The sequence below is a fragment of the Semicossyphus pulcher genome, unplaced genomic scaffold, assembly GCF_022749685.1.
Source record: "Semicossyphus pulcher isolate SPU_LCO1_2020_fin unplaced genomic scaffold, fSemPul1.0.p SCAF_20, whole genome shotgun sequence".
Classification (NCBI taxonomy): domain Eukaryota; kingdom Metazoa; phylum Chordata; class Actinopteri; order Labriformes; family Labridae; genus Semicossyphus; species Semicossyphus pulcher.
In genome coordinates this window covers 1621453-1640324 of record NW_027211694.1, presented here as the reverse complement: position 1 = coordinate 1640324, position 18872 = coordinate 1621453, and the positions used below count along the sequence as shown (strand labels likewise).

The 18872-nt window shown below is 41.7% G+C and overlaps 2 protein-coding genes across 2 annotated transcripts; both read right to left on the bottom strand.

Moving 5' to 3' along the window:
• Positions 1–3962: 3962 nt before the first annotated feature.
• On the bottom strand, positions 3963–10328 carry LOC138599802 (F-box only protein 15-like). The gene is given in 12 exon segments (XM_069671559.1): positions 3963–4173; positions 5733–6001; positions 6636–6763; positions 7099–7229; positions 7588–7670; positions 8223–8346; positions 8422–8622; positions 8733–8861; positions 8982–9089; positions 9249–9353; positions 9968–10043; positions 10142–10328. Coding segments are annotated over 12 exon segments (1752 nt in total).
• A 1794-nt stretch (positions 10329–12122) lies between these two features.
• Positions 12123–18732, bottom strand: LOC138599494 (thymidine phosphorylase-like). The gene is made up of 10 exons (XM_069671191.1): positions 18661–18732; positions 15490–15612; positions 15224–15426; positions 14695–14793; positions 14127–14256; positions 13931–14049; positions 13166–13328; positions 12806–13033; positions 12494–12634; positions 12123–12419 (listed from the first exon to the last, which is right to left on the bottom strand). Exons 2-10 carry the CDS (start codon positions 15605–15607, stop codon positions 12268–12270), a joined length of 1353 nt encoding a protein of 450 aa, XP_069527292.1. The 5' UTR covers positions 15608–15612; positions 18661–18732; the 3' UTR covers positions 12123–12267.
• Between the last annotated feature and the right edge of the window lie 140 nt (positions 18733–18872).

The window sequence follows — 18872 nt, the reverse complement described above, 5'->3', positions numbered from 1 at the left end:
TTGCACATTTATTGCCAACGTGCCATTGGTTAAGCTCCCGCGTGCTAATGAGGACACACATGCGTAAGGTTGCAGACCAAGAATATAAGATGCAGTTGCCCTGGTGAATCTGCACAAGATAACAGAAATCCAACGTGATCTCCAGTGACAATTTCTCTTATTGTCAGCAATGAGTCATTATGGCAAAACTTACTGAGTGACAGAATCTGAATGAATGAGCAAAGAAAGGAGGTGGGTACTGAACTGTTCGGGGGTAAATGGAAGAGCTAGCGAGTCAACAAGAGAAAGGATTGCGATTTGTTTCAACATGATTCTGCACAAAAGCAAAAATAACCATAAACTAGCACGTTGTCGCTAATTTTAAGATAAAACTACAAAGTCCTAGGAGGAGGTTTGTTTAGGACAGCTGCATTTTACCCTTTTTTTTAGCTCTAGTTTCTTTCAGGGTGGATTTACTGATTATGAGTCACTTTGGATAAAGCATTTCAGCACAATGTCATGCAATGTATTCTGCTTGAATACAAACTGTTTTTAGACATAAATGTGCGTCTTACATTCAAATCATCTTCTAACAGTTGTGCTGGTAAACTGCCATTAGAGTAGGTAAATTAATCATTCACTGTCCCTCCATCTGATATTATCGCATATTTTTAGCAGGCTGCCAGAATGGCAAAACTCAAAGAGGAGCTCTGGAAAACTCTGCAGGAGTTGAAAGCAGACGACTTTGAGCATTTCAAGTGGTTCCTGACGCATGATGACAACGTGGACTGCTTTTCAGGCATCCCAGTGGCTCAGCTGGAAAAGGCAGGAAGGCAGCATGTAGTGGATCTTTTGGTACAGAAATATCAGGGTCATGGAGCTCTGAAGGTAACCTTGAAGGTTTTAGAAAAGATCAGCAGGAATGATCTGGTGCAGCGTTTGCAAACATTGAGCTTTGGACAAAAAGGTAAGTGACTGGATGGTAAAAGTTCCATTTATTGAAATATTTGACAAAGAATATTAAGACCAACTGTTTGGACAGAGTTTTCCTGCATTCATGCAAATATTTGCTTCATACCCAGAAGACTATATTTAAGTTTGACCATTGGTCAAAACTTCTTTTCTTGTGCAAACCAATGGGTGATATCATGGTGGCTATGTCCGATACCAACATTTATGGTTCATAAACTGCCTTGTTTTTTTCACATGAACTAGCCTGTATTTGTGGTAGTTGTTAGGGATATCTTGCAAGTCCAGAAACAAAACACTTTTTGGGTTTGCAAAGCTGACTGTGTGTGTTTTCTGCCTTTATTTAGATCTCAAGACACAAAGTCCTCTTTCAGAGCACCACAATCGTAAAAGAACAAAGTCCTCGCTTAAGTGGGTCCAGCAGTTTGCAGTTGATGTTACCTTGGATCCTGATACAGCACATCCCAATCTCATCCTGTCTGATAACAGCAAACAAGTGCATCATGGTGATGTGAGAAGAAAACTACCAGACAACCCAGAGAGATTCTACAGATGTGTAAACATCTTAGGAAAGCAGAGTTTCTCTTCAGGACGATCTTACTTTGAGGTTCAGGTTAAGGGGAAAACTGCCTGGACTGTAGGAGTCGCCAAAGAGTCGATTGTCAGGAAGGGAGATATCACACTGAGTCCTAAATATGGTTTCTGGACTATTGATTTAAGTAATGGAGATGAATACAGGGCTGTTGATTCCCCTTTGGTTCATCTCTCTCTGAAGTCACATCCTAAGAAGGTGGGAGTGTTTGTGGATTATGAGGAGGGTCTGGTCTCCTTCTATGATGTAGGTTCTGCAGATCTTCTGTACTCCTTCATTGGCTGCTCCTTCAAAGAGAAACTCTACCCATTCTTCAGTCCATGTACCAATGACAGCGGTGTAAATTCAGCCCCCCTTATCATTTCCCCTGTCAATCAGTCTCAGAAACTTATGAAAAAAGACTGTGGTGATGACAGGGATGAATATCACAGGAAGAAGGCTGAGCTGAAGAGCGTACTGAAGTTTGCAGTGGAGGTGACTCTGGATCCTGATACAGCACATCCCAATCTGATCCTGTCTAATGACAGCAAACAAGTGCATCATGGTGATGTGAGAAGAAAACTACCAAACAACCCAGAGAGATTTTACAGGTGTGTAAACGTCTTAGGAAAGCAGAGTTTCTCTTCAGGTAGATCTTACTTTGAGGTTCAGGTTACAGGGAAGACTGCCTGGGCTTTGGGAGTGGCCAAAGAGTCAATCAAGAGGAAAGGAAATATCCAAGCAAACCCTGAGAATGGCTACTGGACTATAATGTTGAGCAATGGCGATGAGTACGAGGCAAATGATGACCATCCCGTCAGTCTCTCTCTGAATCACCATCCTCAGAGGGTGGGAGTGTTTGTGGACTATGAGGAGGGGCTCGTCTCCTTTTATGACGTAGATGTTACCGATCACCTCTACACCTTTACTGGATGCGTCTTTAACGAAAGACTTCACCCATTCTTTACACCCTTTACAAACGATAGTGGTCGTAACTCGGCACCTCTGATTATCTGTCCAGTCAATCATCCTCTGAACCTTAAGACACCTGGCTATGATTATCACATGGAAGAGAATGACAGAAAGAAGGCTGAGCTGAAAAGTGTCCAGCAGTTTGCGATTGATGTGACTCTGGATCCTGATACAGCTCATCCTGCGCTCTTCCTATCTCATGATGGTAAACAAGTGCATGATGGTGATGTATGGAAAACACTCCCAGACAACCCTAAAAGGTTTGAGAGATGTGTTAATGTCTTAGGAAAGCAAAGTTTGTCTTCAGGAAGATCTTACTTTGAGGTCCAGGTTGAAGGGAAAACTGCCTGGACCATTGGAGTGGCCAAAGAGTCCATTGGCAGGAAGGGACGTATCACACTGAGTCCTAGATCTGGATTTTGGACTGTTTATTTGGAAAATGAAGATGAGTACCAAGCTATTGATGAGCCTTTGGTTCATCTCTCTCTGAAGTCACATCCTAAGAAGGTGGGAGTGTTTGTGGATTATGAGGAGGGTCTTGTCTCCTTCTATGATGTAGGTTCTGCAGATCTTCTGTACTCCTTCACTGGCTGCTCCTTCACAGAGAAACTCTACCCATTCTTCAGTCCATGTACCAATGACAGCGGTGTAAATTCGGCCCCCCTTATCATTTCCCCTGTCAATCATCCACCGTACCCTAGAAAAAAAGACTGTGGTGATGACATGGACGAATATCACAGGAAGAAGGCTGAGCTGAAGAGTGTCCAGGAGTTTGCAGTGGAGGTGACTCTGGATCCTGATACAGCACATCCCAATCTGATCCTGTCTGATGACAGCAAACAAGTGCATCATGGTGATGTGAGAAGAAAACTACCAAACAACCCAGAGAGATTCTACAGTTGTGTAAACGTCTTAGGAAAGCAGAGTTTCTCTTCAGGACGATCTTACTTTGAGGTTCAGGTTACAGGGAAGACTGCCTGGACTGTAGGAGTGGCCAAAGAGTCCATTGGCAGGAAGGGAGGTATCACACTGAGTCCTGAGGAGGGCTTTTGGACATTAGGGTTGAGGAATGAAGATGAGTACGTTGCCCCTGATAAAATCGCTGTCAATCTCTCTTTGACATCAAAGCTTGAGAGGGTGGGAGTGTTTGTGAATTATGAGGACGGCCTTGTTTGCTTTTATGACGTAGATACTGCAGATCTACTCTACGCCTATACCGACTGCTCCTTCACTGAGAGACTCCTTCCATACTTTAGTCCCTGTACTAATGACAATGGAAGAAACTCCGCCCCTCTGATCATATGTCCTGTCAACAACAAGGATTAATCAAGCTTGCAGATATTTTCAGGTATTCTCGTCAATTAAGCATCTGCTCAGCTGAACATTGGCCAAATCACATGAGGTTTCAAAGCCTTACATGCATTTCCTTTAAGGATGTGTTGGGGTAGAGAGTTCCAGAGGGAGGGGGCAGCTATGGAGAATGCTCTGTCACCCCGGGTTCGGTGCTCGGTTCTGAGTGGTGGTGAGAGGAGGTTTGCATCAGAGCAGTGGCGGCTGCGGGAGGGAGCGTGGCGATGGAGCAGGTCTGTAAGGTATGAAGGGGCCTGGTTATGGAGGGCTTTGTGGCTGAGAAGAAGGACTTTGAACTGGATGCGTTGTGGAGCAGGGAGCCAGAGGAGTTTCTGGAGGACAGGGGGGATGTGTTCACGGGAGCGGGAGTGGGTGAGGAGGCGGGCAGCAGAGTTCTGAATGTGTTGGAGTTTTTTTGAGGACTTTGGAGGATGAACCGTAAAGGATGCTGTTGCAGTAGTCAATTCTGGATGTGATGAAGGCCTGGATCAGAGTCTCAGCAGCAGGGAAAGAGAGTGATGAACGGAGACGAGCGATGTTTTTGAGGTGAAAAAAAGCAGTCCTGGTGATTTGATCTACACCTGGAAACTGTACCCTTGAAAAAACAAAAGGATTAGCTTCTCCTCCGCCATTGTTGTTGACAAAGTTTGTATCGGCATACCCGCCGCTTCTTGATTTTGATTGGTCAGTGAGGGAGAACTGACATTAATGAGCGCAGCGGTGTTATCTACCAAGACTGCTGAGGGCGTTTTTTGCACTGAAAACACTGAACTGCTTTGGTTTTGTACAGAAAATGGGAGCAAAAAACGGCGTGAGTGGACTCAGGCCGTTATCATTTAGAAAAACATTTTCATTTTTATTCTGAAATTGAAATGTTTATTAAATGAAATACTGTTTTAAATGGACTGATTAATGAATTGTTAAAATACAGGGACTGATTAAGGTGTGTTCAGCAATAATTGTTAAATCCAGAAAAAAAGGCTTTTGACTGAAGAATTGACACTTTTTCTTACAAATTTTCTTTTGCAATCTAATGTGATCAGATGTGATGAATGTAATGTAATGTCATTTTGAAATATTCTGTAAGCGAAGGGTATGTTGGACTTTTTTTGTTTATCATTTAAATAAAAGTCTTTAATTGACATGAATGTAGTGTTGGTGTTTTATTATTTTTGCTACAGTCACACTGGCTGCATTAGTAACAAAATACAAATAAAGCATTTCAGGAGTTTTTCTTCCAAAATTAAATGTGTGTAATTTTTTTCGTAAACACAGTCCGAACTCTAGAATGAAGCTGGTCAGCGTGTTGTAAATATTGTAGTAAAAGCTGCTGTTCTGTAAGATTTTCTTTTTGTACTCATTTCTGAAACAAACATAAATGCGACCCCAAAGCGGTGGGCCTACACCCCGGGCTGTGAAAGAGACGCAGTAATCAAACAAATTCCTCATACCTGCTTGAACTCTAAAAATATATTTTATATTCCTTAAATGTAAGTGAAAAGAAAGTTACAGCTTTTATTGCTTATTGAAGTCAACTTTAATGGTGAAATTCTGCCTTTTATTATTGAAAATCAAACGTAATCACTTTTTTCAGGGTCTAATCTGATGTTTTTCAAAATTTAAGTTTGCTTTATTTTTTACTTTTATTCCACCAAAACAACAGAGTCACTTTTTGTACATGAAAAGTGTAGAAATAAGAGTTTCATAAGCATTCCTTTAAATTGAAATTGATCGCATGCTGCTGTTACAGCATAAACTTTAATATATAACACTTGCTTTAATTTAATAAGCACATAAACCCAAACTTTTGACAATTGATTTAACATTTGAAAAACTCACTTCATCAGAACTGTAGAAATCATAAACCAAACCTGCGACTCGTGCGGTTTACTTTCCGTACTCGGTGCTGAAGTGCTTGTTGACTTTGGAAACGGAGACGTAGACGATGAGGCTGATGAGGAAGAACTGCTTCTGCTCCTTCAGCCACACCAGCTTCATCTTCACCTGACCATCACAGTCCCGGTACTCCATCAGATAGTGCTCGCCGCTGTAGTCGAAGGACAGCTTCTTCTTCGCCATCTTGATGCAAATGGGCGAGCTGACGCACCACAAGGGTTTCTGGAACTCGTCCAGCAGAGTCAGCGTTATGATGCAGCAGTTCTACGCGGCGTGAGAAAGATCCGTCAGAGCCGAAATAAAGGGATTTTCTCCCCAACAGCCGAGACACGAAACAACCTAAATCTACGGCCGCAGTGCGTCCAGGTTTATCACAGCATCAGTAAATCGCTGCGTTCAACTTCTAAATAATGACGTAATTAGACAGTTGTTAGTTTTAGTGCAGCAGGTACAGTTAACAGGGTATCTTCTTTCAGAGAAGAGATCATTTCAAAATAAGAGCCAGGAAAGAATTTTATATTTCAGCTTTTGTGTATTAGAACAAATTATCTGAAACTTTTGACCCACTGAAAATGTGTTTTAGTCAATTAAAGTTGAAAAAAATGTCCGTCTCTTATTTTGAAATTGTCTCTACATACCCTGTTGAGTTAACGTTTAAGTATATGGCCTCCAATATTACGTGCGAGGAAGTTTCCTATTACAGCTACGGGAAGCAATTAATTAAATTATCTTTACATCCTGACAACAACCTGCTCCGATATAAGTCCGTATAATCATTTAATCCACTAAAAAAAGTACAAATAAACTTCTTCCACGTGTGTGAAATGTACAACACACCATATTCATTTTTAAAGGTGCTTACCGCCACCTGCTGTACAGGAGTGTGTAGTGCACGTACCTCCACTGAGCCCTCCAGCTCCGCGCTCTTCCAGGGCAGCTTGACGTTCCCAGACAGAGACCTGTGATGGGACAGGTTGGTCCTGTTGATGACAATCAGCTCCACCAGTCCATCCGTGATCCTGGGAGCTGAATGCAGACACAACAAACTTTAGGTTTTCAAAATAAAAGTAAAGATAACGTCAGTCTGAAGCATCGGAAAGTCAATCTGTGTTTTATAAAGATGTTCGTGAGAGAAGTCAGCAACCTTTAAATTACTGAAACATTTGAAATAATTAACAGTTAATAGATGAGATAAAGCAATCAGGTTACCACTCTGGTTAAATTAAGTGTTTCCTGTTCATCAGGGTGGATTAAACGATCAGATTTCCAGTAAATCAGGTTAGATAAAGTGGTTACACTACCTGATATTGACATTATATTGAGTGTCGAGGTTACCCTTTAACCCCTTTGCATCAGATTACCTGTGCAGCAGGAGATATGGCGGAAGTGTCCGGACATGATCTCAGTGCCGGTGTTGTGCAGGCAAAAGTGCAGAGTGTAGTCATGCAGACTGAACTCAGGGTCCGAGTTATCCACAGGGGGGAGGTACGGGCTGCAGGGAGGGACAAACTAGATGAAAGTCCTGAACAGAGGGAATCTGAATGAGGCGCTGCAGAGATTATTTCAACTTCAGAGCTTTGGAAAAGTATTGGAAGAAGAAGAAGAAGAGATACTTTCAAGTTGTTCACTCTGTTGCTACACACACACACACACACACACACACACACACACACACACACACACACACACACACACACACACACACACACACACACAGGCCTGAAGTACACACATGCACAAACAGGACTCCATGGACATGCACTAATAGAGAGACGTCAGAGTGAGGGGGCTGCACATTGATTAACTTACTTTACATATACAGACCATTGTTCCTGTGGAGGTGAACTCACCAGACCGGAGATCCCAGCAGGCTTTTCTCCACCAGCTTGTGAAAGTGAAGGCAGACCATGACGAAGGCGACACTGTTCTGACCCTGAAACACACGAACATTAAACGTCTTTATTTCTGTCTGTGTTCTGACATTATAAACACGTAGATGAGACATGTATGTAAAGTCAGGTTGCTGTTCTTTTAACCACACAATTAAACGGGCAAATGGAGAATTATCTAAAACGCACCTTCATTGAAAAAATAACAAATAAAGTGAGGTCTCAAGCCTAAATTCCACGGGATCCGTCTCCGGCGCGTTCTGTGTGCGTCGCGCCCACTATAGTCAATGCCAGACACGCATCCTGCGGGCTAGGCTGCACGCCCTCTGATGGACCAGAACCGCGGCGCAGACGGGACGAGGCGGACACGGATCCTGTGGGATCCAGGAGTTCTACTTCTTGTTAGCAAGTTTTTTGTTTGTAATAATTGAGTGAATTGTTTTCTTCCCGTTTACTTCCTTACACTACTTTTGTATTTTGCTGCCCTCTGCTGGTCAACACTGACGTGCAAAACACATTTTTATTTCAATTCTAGTTGAGATTTATTAGATTTTAGTTTTAAAAAAATAAAGCATCATTTTCTGCTGCACGCTCACCCTCCAGATGCCTACGATGTAGCCGGGCGACAGATGCATCAGTGTGATCAGTCTGTCTTTGCCAATGAAGTGACCTCGCTGAGTCTTCATGTCCAGCTTAGAGATCAGAGAGCACCAGCCAGGCCTGGAGGAGAGGAGGATGGACGGAGCAGTGAAGGAAGGGATGAGGTGTTATAAAAGAGGAAGGAGTGTATCTTACCTCCCGGCTTTGGTGCTCTTCTGCGTCTCCTTCCTGACTCCGTGCAGCTGGATGTTGCTGATGTTATGGTATTTGGGGAAGCTGCTCCCTCTCCAGCAGACGATCACGGACGTCTCGAAGAAGTACGCTCGGCTCTGCTCTAGCGTGGTCTTCCATCCGGAATATTCACACACCGTCAGCTCCCAGCTCACATTCAGTTTCCTGGAAAATAACAACTTTAATAATGAAGTTCCAACTTTTTCAAACATGGCTCTATATATTCGATTACAGCCCTCAGAACCTGATTTTTGATACGATAACTCTAACCGTACCTGAGGACCCACTCTGTCCGCCTGGGCAGCCCTGTGTATGGGCTCATTTCTCTCAGCTCTCTACTCCACTTGTTCATCTCATGTCCAGCAATGGTCCGGAAGTACATCCTCTTCCAGTGGCCTGTCGAAGGATCCCCTGCCGACTGATCCCCTGCCGAAGGATCCCCTGCTGACTGATCCCCTGCCGACTGATCCCCTGCCGAAGGATCCCCTGCCGACTGATCCCCCGCCGATTGATCCCCCACCGATTGATCCCCCGCCTCCACTGGGTCAACCTTCAGCACCGCTTCATCCGCCAACTTGGGCTTCCATGTCGGGCTCCCAAACTCTGACATGTAAATCTTGTGCCATATGACACTACGGTGAAAGAACAGTACGAAGATACAGTCTATTTTAACACAAGTTTACAATAATTGCAATATTATGCAGTAATTTCACAGTTAAAGCACTCCAGCTGCGTTACAGCAAAAGAAGTCCAGATGTTTCAAAGTAAAAGCCTCCCTTTGTCAGACTTACTCATCGTTTGCAAGCTGGTGGAAGAGCTTGCTGACGTGGCTGATGCAGAACAGCGCAGAGGCGTCCAGGAACGAACAAATCTTCATCAGGATCTCGGACGGCAGCCTGAAAACAGAGCAACAAGGCCTTACTACAAAGACCTCACGCCTTTGTTTATGTTCTTGTCAACCACTCATTCATCTCCAACACCTGTAGGAGCGTGTCTAAGCTAAGCAATCATTACTTTATATAGCATAGTAGTAACTAGCTACTTCTTGGTATATACACGTAGAATTCATTTAAAGGAAAAGGCTGTCTAAATAGTTGCTCATTTATTATATGCGGATTAACTAATCAATTGGCGAACCAGCTGAAAAATAAGTCAGCATATCAGTTATCTTTAACATAAAATCATCATTAGTTTTCATAAATATTTTACTCAATATTCAAGGCAAAAGTGGTGAATTAGCTTTCTTTTATTCTGTGTGTTTGGAAGCTCTTATTGTGAAGGGGAAATTTGAGGGTTTAAGAAATCCTCATATTAGCTAAAAGTACACGAGCTAAACATGAGGTTTTATTTAAGGTCACATTTAGGTTAATGTGTTTTCTTGAATACATGCTTAGTTAAGTTTCTTGAAAATATCAAAATAAAAAATGTAAAACATAAAAGGTTCAAATTTTAACTGACAGTGGTGAGTGCATGAGCCTTTGATGTTAGCTGTTGATGCTAGCTAGCTTACCTTTCAATAAAGTTTTCCTTGGCCGGAGAAATTTTCATTTCAGGAGGATTTGCTTTCGCCTTTTGTGTTTTCGGTTCTGGGCTGGGATACAAATTAAAAAATAAAGAAATACAGAACTGTTGAAAATGTTTTGATAGGGCAGAAGTGTGTTGTAAAATCCTCCAGGAGTTACACCCTTTCACCTGCGGCCATTCCCGCTAACCGAGCTCGGTGCTGCTTTCGGCTGCCACTTCTTCCTCCTCTTCCACCCCGCCCGTCCTCTGCCTGTACCCGGCTGCCGCCCACCCGGGGCCGGCTGGGCGGGTTTCCTCTCCAAACCATCCAAGAAACTCCGAAAAAACTCCCCTCGTCCGGCCGCCATGACGGACTTAAATTTAATAACCGCCAGTCGCGGTGAGGAAAGTACTTCCGGTCGGCTTAATTTTTTTCAAAATAAAGACCTCACTGCTTGCACGGCCAGACCGCTAGAGAAATATTAATGTGTCCGTCACTTTAATGTTGCAGCAGGTAGAAGTTGATCTCATTCTCATTACTTTTATTTATGTTATTTCAAACACAAGTGGATTCACATTTGTGTATATTAACTGAATCTTTAAAGTTATAATACACGTAAAACAAATGTAGTGGATTAAATAGTAAAACGTAGCATACACTGGACTCAATACAAAACATGTTGCTTATTTTGCAGGTAAAATATTAGTACAGAGAGGTGAGAGGAATAAATCTGTCTGAAAACGTCAAAAAAAAAGCGAAATGATCCTTTCTGAAGCTTTAAAGTGTAAATAAATAAATATAAGTAAAATCTCAAAGTGCTACATTGTTGTTCTTGGTGTGCTCTGGCGCCCTCTGCTGGCCAGATAGCTACATTACTGCCTGAACAAGTGACTTCATACTTTCTGTTTGAAGTCATTCTGCAACCATAAAATAATTTCATCTCGGCTTTGAGAATTTATCTCATTCTCTCTGCAACCAACAGAAACAATCTGGATGTGACACATGTGTCATACAACACGAAAACAGTTTTTTACCCACTTTAAAGCTATGTATGTGGTAATTAATTAAATTATTTATACAGTCTATGGGTAATTCAAGTGAAATAGGAGCACAAGAGGTTAATAGAAAGTCGGCTGCAATACTTAGACTTTCTAAAAATGTTGTACCTGATGATCAATAAGTTAAATAAATAATAACTTTTGATTTAACTGCATCAGGCTTCTGAGCTGCAATAATTTCCTCTTTCATTCTTGTAATTATGTGTGCAGTTATCCAATCATGGTCATCTGTGCATAAGAAGAATGTGCTCAGATTTCATAACGTTTTTATTATGATTTATTTATTATTATTTTAATCCAATATTTTATATAAATTTAATATGTTTTCTGTATGATTAATAGTGAATAAAGTCGTTTTAGCGCGCACAACTCCAAACTTTGTTTCAAAATAGCGTTTCGGGTGCCGGGAGAAAATCTAATCCATCTAAGCGAACCCATCTGTGATCGATCTTTCTCAATCATAATTAATTGGACTATACATTCATATTCATAACTCACAGAAAAGAAAAGGCAACTTGACAGCTGGGCTTGACTGAGCACACAAACTGGTGTAGATTTAAATGTAACGGTTAATGGTCCTTATGAAATATTAAACCCACAGATGAATGGATGGATAAGTTTGTGCACATGCACGTTCTAAGCAGCGATACCGAATATCAAATCAATGGCTAATGTAGCTAGCTTCGGCGTGCTAGTCGCCAGCCTGGGAAGCTAATGACCAGCCCAGTCAGTAGCCGATCCATTGGGTTGCCATGTTAGACGCATGACTTGCCGCCCTGGTCGATTGAATAGGCGGCTTCTCATTTACCACCGCCGGCCTCTCAGTTACCTGCGCTGACTTATCATTGGCCAGATCAGTAGCTGGCTTCGGCAAGGATATAGCCTCCTTCGGCCTCTCAATAGTCTTAATTTTGTCCTTTTCCCTGCGCCATAATTAATCACTATGTTACATTTAGCAAGTGAATTTAACCCACAATTAGTAAAGTTTATTATATCTCATAAATACGGGAAGTAGTTACCATGTTGTGTTCAGGGACACCCACAGAGTCAGGAAAATATCACATCCTTTTATTGTGTCAGCAGGCAGCAGAACAGCAGCAGGACATTTATGTTTATTTCTGTAGCTTCTATAGTTTTTAAGAAATGCCAGTCTTTGTTTAATTTCCTAAGTGGCTACTAAACGTACAACAGCATCATTTATTATTATTTTTAAAATCTTAAAAAAGCGTTAAAGTATTAAAACTTGTGTCAATCTGGGAGCAGTAGTTCTTTCACCAGTGTCTGTTTTTGTTGTGTTTGTGCGTCTTCACGTTTCCCCAGAGTCAGAGCGTTCTGCAGTCGATTGATCTGGTCTGGAGTCGGAGCCGGATCCTCGTAGTGCAGCTGCAGCCAGGACATGCCTGAAAGTACACAAGTCAAACATCAGAGATGGTCCCTGAACTCATCATCATTATTTTCATCACTGAACTCTCACCTTTCCCAATGCTCTGACCCAGTGACACCAGGAGCTCCGCCCCCACACTGTGATTGACAGGCTCTCCGGCCTTTGATCGTCCCGCCCCCAACTTATGAAGAACTTCTGCGAGCACCAAACCATCAACGTCCACGACGACACCTGCAGGAGGAAAAACAGTAAGAAAGTACGAAAATAAGTAATTAAATAAGTAAATATAGAAGTTTGTGAAGATATGAGAACCTAAGTACAAAGCTAATAAATACTTAAGTTCATCTTTAATAACGTCTACCTCATGTACAGCCTGCGTGCCCTTCAAAATAAAAGTCTTACCATCTGCAGGAGTCTTGAGTTCCCTCTGATGTTTGGATTTTCTCAGGATGCTGTAGTAATCTGTGTGGGCGGAGCAAAGCGCGCGAGCTGTCTCTTTGGCCACGCCCTGTTTCTCCATCATGGCCTGGAACTTGGACAGAGCTGCTCCACCAATCACAACGTCAGAAATCTTCTTTCTGCCTTCTGATAGGTCGGACACGGCGCCGGTCATCAGCAGCAGCACACCGCCTACAGACAGAGCAACAAAAATCAGTACTAATATGTCGTATGCAAAAGTATTTGACAGTACGCATGTTAGCAATAACATAATGTATCACATGACACTAAAGAGTACTTCAGGGTTCAAAATAACATCGTTACCCAGAGTTGTGACGAGCTCCATCAGGTCGTCGGGTCCGTTTCCTTTCAGCGTCTCCAGAGATTCAATCACCTCCAGACTGTTTCCCACACATCGACCAATCGTAGCGTCCATACAGCTGAGCACCACCCCCGTGCGCAAGCCCAGGCCATTTCCTGCATCCACCTGTAATAAAACACATCACCCACATCATCATTAATCGAGAAAATAATCAACAGTTTAATCCCCAAGGAAAAGTCAGTCGGCTCTGTTTTTCCACAGTCTCTGTTAGCACACTAAGTGCTGCCAGTTTCGCCGCTGGTTTGAGGTGTGTCTGCTTCGATAGTGTTGGCGGTGTAATGTTGTCATTTCACGTTTTTACACAGTGTATATCTGGCTCCTTCAGTTGCCGTGGTTACTAGCCTGCGCGCGCATGACAGCCTCCTCTACAGGGAGGGCTTTGGAGGCAGGACTGAGAAAATATTTTTTTTACATTTTTATTTTATTTTTTTTACATTTATTTGTTAATTTATTTCTGTTCACATTAATATTTTACAACACATTAATAATTCATTGATTAGCATTAATTAATTTGGCTTGAGTTTATTTTTGTACTGTATTTACAGTTTTATTTGTCTTTATATTTATTTTATCAGTCTTTGTATTTCCATATAATTTAATTGTATTGGCTCCTATGACTCCTCAGTGAAGTATTATATTTATACAGTAAAAGAGCATTAAGTGTTAAAGTTAAAGTGTAAATATGATGAGAATTAAAATGTTCTTACGAGTAACTGTGCGAGCTGTTTGGCGCTCTGCAGGTCTTTACACAGAGCAGCTCGTCCAAACTTCACATCCAGCACCAGAGCAGACAGAGACTCTGCACCTTTCTTTGAGATGATCGAACCTGAAACATCGACAAGAACACGTTTAACATCATATTAACATTATTATCATTTCATCTTAGTAAAGTCAGGTCAGTACCAGTAATCAGCGGTAGACTGTCCACGGTGCTGGTGGCGTCCCGCAGATCGTACAGGACACGATCTGCAGGAACCAACATCTCAGTCTGACCCACGATGCAACAGCCCACCGAGGCCAGGATCTCCAGAATCTAAACATTTAAACAGGTAATTAAAACAATACAGAGACACGAATATGAAAAAACATTGCTTGTGATATTAAACTTTGAAGTCCTTGTTACTCTGATAACATCTCTCGATGTTTTTTAAATGTATTTCAGAGACGAAATGAAAGAAAAGATTCAGTGTTCTAACTTTACTAATGATGACTAGAAGCTATGGAGGCTAGCAAGCTAGCAAGCAGGAAATGTGAAAACATGATGACAGAAGACGAACATGAAGCCGTTATAATATCAGACATTAAATACGTATGAATAAAAACAAAACGGGGCGTTAATATGGCCTCTTCTCATAGACATGGTCAAAGACGACCCCACTTGAAGGCACCATTTGGTACAGTGGTGATTTGAGCTAAATGCTAACATGCTCATGATAACAGTAGCTTTAGCATCTTTGTTTTATTTGGTCACCTGTGCAGCTGATTGCTGGATGTTGTATCCTGGTATGGATTCCAGTTTGTCCAGAGTTCCTCCCGTGTGAGCCAAGCCCCGCCCACTAATCTTAGGCACCTGTCCAGAAACACACACCTGTGGTTATGACATCATAGAAGAAATGAACATAGACTGTATGTAAGAAGTGCACACAGCTTATTGGTTTTAAAAGTGAAGCCAGTGCAAAAAGTGTCTTAAACCTGCATTCTTTGTAGTGGCCAGCAGGTGGCCAAAAGGAGTCTGATTCTATAGAAGTCTATGAGAAAATGTTCCTCCTCCTCTCCTGATGTATTCCCTCAGTAAACATGTTCCTAATAGTTTATGGTGATTGACATCACGCTACTGCAGCGAGTTTAGCGTTAATGTTTTTGCAAGTATGTTTTGTTTAAGCCTGTTTTTGGCTACCTAAAATTAGCTTCCGTCAATGTCCCAGTTACCATAAATTGCGGATACACTAAGCTAGAGTGTGTGTGTGTGTGTGTGTGTGTGTGTGTGTGTAGTTGTGTACCTTAAAGCCGCAGGCAGCTAGCGCTGGCGCTAACACCAGACTGACTTTATCTCCCACCCCTCCTGTTGAGTGTTTATCAACCACCAGCCCCGCCCACTCCTTTGGCCACGACATCACTTCTCCCGATAACATCATCTCTCGGGTCAGGGTCATGGTCTCCTTGGCTACCATTCCCTTCTGCCAGATGGCCATCAGCATGGCTCCTGAGAAGGTGGAACATGAGGCGAGGAAACAAACTCAGGAAAGTGTTAAAGTGTTTGTCTTACCGATCTGACACTCCTGCATGGTTTTGTTCGTCACAGCCTCGACGAAAGTTTTGATCTCTTCGTCACAAAACGTTTCTCCATCTCTCTTCTTCCTGATCAGATCTGGTATGGACTGCATGTTGGCTGGGAAAACAAACACAAGCAGAAATGAAACTGCAAACCAGCTTACATGCTATTTAAGGATTCAGATCAGTTCTTCTCTGAGCGCTGTTCCTTTCAACATAAGAGTTCCATTTAATCCTTTACAACCAGACTTTGAATTGATTTCCAGCACTTTCCTTTGGCATCCAATAGAGGTTTCGTTTTGATGCAGCCATGCGCTCCATGAATGCTGCTTTATCTGCTTTTATACTGTTGAGTTAGCTGAGGATACTTTTGGTGATGTTTGAGACAGGAAATGTTTGAAGAACTTCCCTCTGGGTTGATCTCCTCAGAAGAGACACTCTGGTTTTCAGAAGGTTTAAACTCATTGTCATTTATTTGCACGTGTGTTAAATTGTCTCAACAAATTGTAACTTCAGAGCTGAACAACATCAGAGTGTATTCTTTTTCTTTCCTGCGATCACATCAGTGTTAATCAAGGTTCAGATGTTTCCAAAGGAACCCCTGTGATTAACTTCCTTCTATACATTTGTTTAGCCATCAGGCTGTGAGAAAATGCTTCTCCTAAGGTAAAATTTTCAACAGTTAAATGTTACTTCTTCAAAGCACTTATTTTATAGGACAACAATGCAAGACTCAAATATATATTTATATATATACATAAATATATTCAGTTTTTAAAAGATTTCAAACAAAGAGGAGGAGCAATTAAATCAAAACATGTTGAACAAGTTTGTTAAATAAAGTTAGGAGACAAAAACAGGAAAATAGAAGGTGAGCACCTGCAGGTGAGAAAAAGAGAGGAAGTAAAACGGAAACTTCACCTTTATTTCTACATAACTTCATGTTAATTCAGTGGTTTAACAGCAAACTGTCACTGGCTGTAAGAATAAAGCTCCCTCCCTCCCTCCCTCCCTCCCTCCTTCCCTCCCTCCTCCTCCATGCATCCCTGACGCGTGCGGTGAGAGAAGTAGCTCTCTTTAAATAAAAGTACACTGCAAAAACAGACATTTAATGCTATTGTTTCCTTTAACATTGCTCTCCTGTTCTGCGTTTATTTTTCATTGCCTTCACTCTCGAAGCTGAATTGCTCCTCCAGGACATTAAAGTACTCTTCTCTTCTCTACGCTGCCCGTTCCAAGAAACAAGTGTGCAGTTGCAGTTATCTGCATGGACAGATTGTCCAAAGCTGGCAAACACACCGGCCCCCAACTTGAGCTTCTAGCTTGGTGTTAGCTTCGGAGTGTTTTGCAGACTAAACATGAATCCAAAGGACTGCTAACGACTGAAACTGCACCTGAACTTGTTTTATTGTGTGGAGATGATGCTTCTCTCCGTTGTTTAAAACTGCCAAAGGACAACATATTTTCTTTACCTTCTCAGTATCTAATTTTATAAGAGCAAAAAAATGGTATATCATCCTTTTGTGTGACTTTTTAATGAAAAATTACCCCAAACTATGATCATGACCTCTTATTTGGTTGGTTGGTTGGGTGGTTGGTTGGCTCATTTAGGTGATCTGTCTACAGTTGTTTGGGTAAATTTGCAAAATAAAAACCCAGAATTTGATCTACAACAACTTTTCTCCTTATAGATTAATCTGTAAGAAATGCTCATAACAGCTTCTCAGAGCCAAAGTGACATCTTCAAAATGCTTCTTTAATCAAACCAAGATTGAAATGACAAAAAGCAGCAAATCCTTTCATTTAGGAAGCTGCAACCGGCAAACAACTGAGTAAAGCTTCTTGTTGTTCTCCTGTCTGAAAAGAAACATCTAAAGAGAAGGTGTGGTAACCCTCTGCTGATACTTCTGTGAGTGCATGTGTGTGTTACATAAGCCTGCTTCTGTCTGCAATTTAACTAAAAGCTGTGAAACCTGAGACCACACACATACACACACACACACACACACACACACACACACACACTGATCGCACTGACTTTATTGTCAACACAACACCCTGACATCTTGCTGGTCTCTAAGCAGCCAAACAAACAGCCTCACAGTGTGTAGGTGATGTTCTCTTATGGAAAACGCCGGCAGAGGCAGAGATGAAGATCAGCGCTCCTCTGCACCAACTGTTTCCTGCGACTTCATCATCACTGGTTTAACCTTGTACAGGCAGACGTGGTGAGTATCATTGTTTGAACTTTACTGGGTGGAGCGTCAATGGTTTGATTAAAGCACAAAGTTTGACAAAAGTGGAGATAAAAAGTTTCATTCAAGGTCTGTTTAAGAGCCTGGGTTGAAAGGTCTGAAAAAATGCTAGTAAGTAGAACTTCAGTCAACATTGTTTTATTTCTTTTTGTCAAACTTATTTTATTTGACCGTTCTATTCACGGTCAAAAATGAACTCTATAAGGTCTTAGCGCGCTGCTACAAACGCTATTATTGCTACAGCAGCTACTGTCACTAAGTTTTTCAGTTTTTTAAAGACGTCTCTTGTTAAAACCTTTTGATTTGCTTCTTTTAAATGTAAAATATGAAACATTTCTACTTTAAACCATCTGAAAATAACTAAACCTTTGTTTTAAGATTATGGAAAACATTACCAGCTGTTCAAACCCAGAGATATCTTTATGTTAGCTAACGTTACTTGTGGCTAATTGATTTAAATTAAATGACATATCTTAAAGAAACATGAGTGGCACATGATGACGGAGTCGGCTGCCTGTCACAACGCTCAGTGCTGCTGGGGGTTTCTGATGTTGGCACATCAATCCACAGACAGTTAACAGGCTCCGAAAATCATTATAACTCCTCATGTGATGCTAATTTTTTACAATATGAACAGAAAGTGGAACAAATATTTGTGGCTTCAGGAATCTTCATGTGACGTTAAAAGGATTTTTAAAAAAATATTATTTAGAAAAATGTTTAGGAAATTAATTTCTTTTGTTTGGCCAGTCTGCAGTATGAAGCGCTTCTCTCGGTTTTATCCTGCTTCCTTTTTGTTGGTTTCATTTTTTAATGAAATATCCTGCTTTTATTGTGGATATTCCTCAATAAAAATATATATATTTTCTACTTCGGGAATATAATTATTGATGAATTAAAGCAATTCTTACCTTTCTGGCACGTCCCTCAGCACTTAGTTAAAATTTGAACAAGAACAACTCCGCCTCCCTTCAAAGTCCCACTCTCTTCCCCCTGCCTGACCTCTGACGCTCCCCTCCCTCCCTCCCTCCCTGCATCCCTCCCTCCCTCCTCCTCCATGCATCCCTGACGCGTGCGGTGAGAGAAGTAGCTCTCTTTAAATAAAAGTACACTGCAAAAACAG

Coding starts and splice junctions, on each gene's coding strand:
- LOC138599494 (XM_069671191.1), bottom strand. CDS start 15,607: ATGCAGTCCATACCAGATCTGATCAGGAAGAAGAGAGATGGAGAAACG. Junction 15,427..15,489: donor CATGCAGGAGTGTCAGATCG/GTAAGACAAACA, acceptor CCACCTTCTCAG/GAGCCATGCTGATGGCCATC. Junction 14,794..15,223: donor TAGCTGCCTGCGGCTTTAAG/GTACACAACTAC, acceptor GTTTCTGGACAG/GTGCCTAAGATTAGTGGGCG.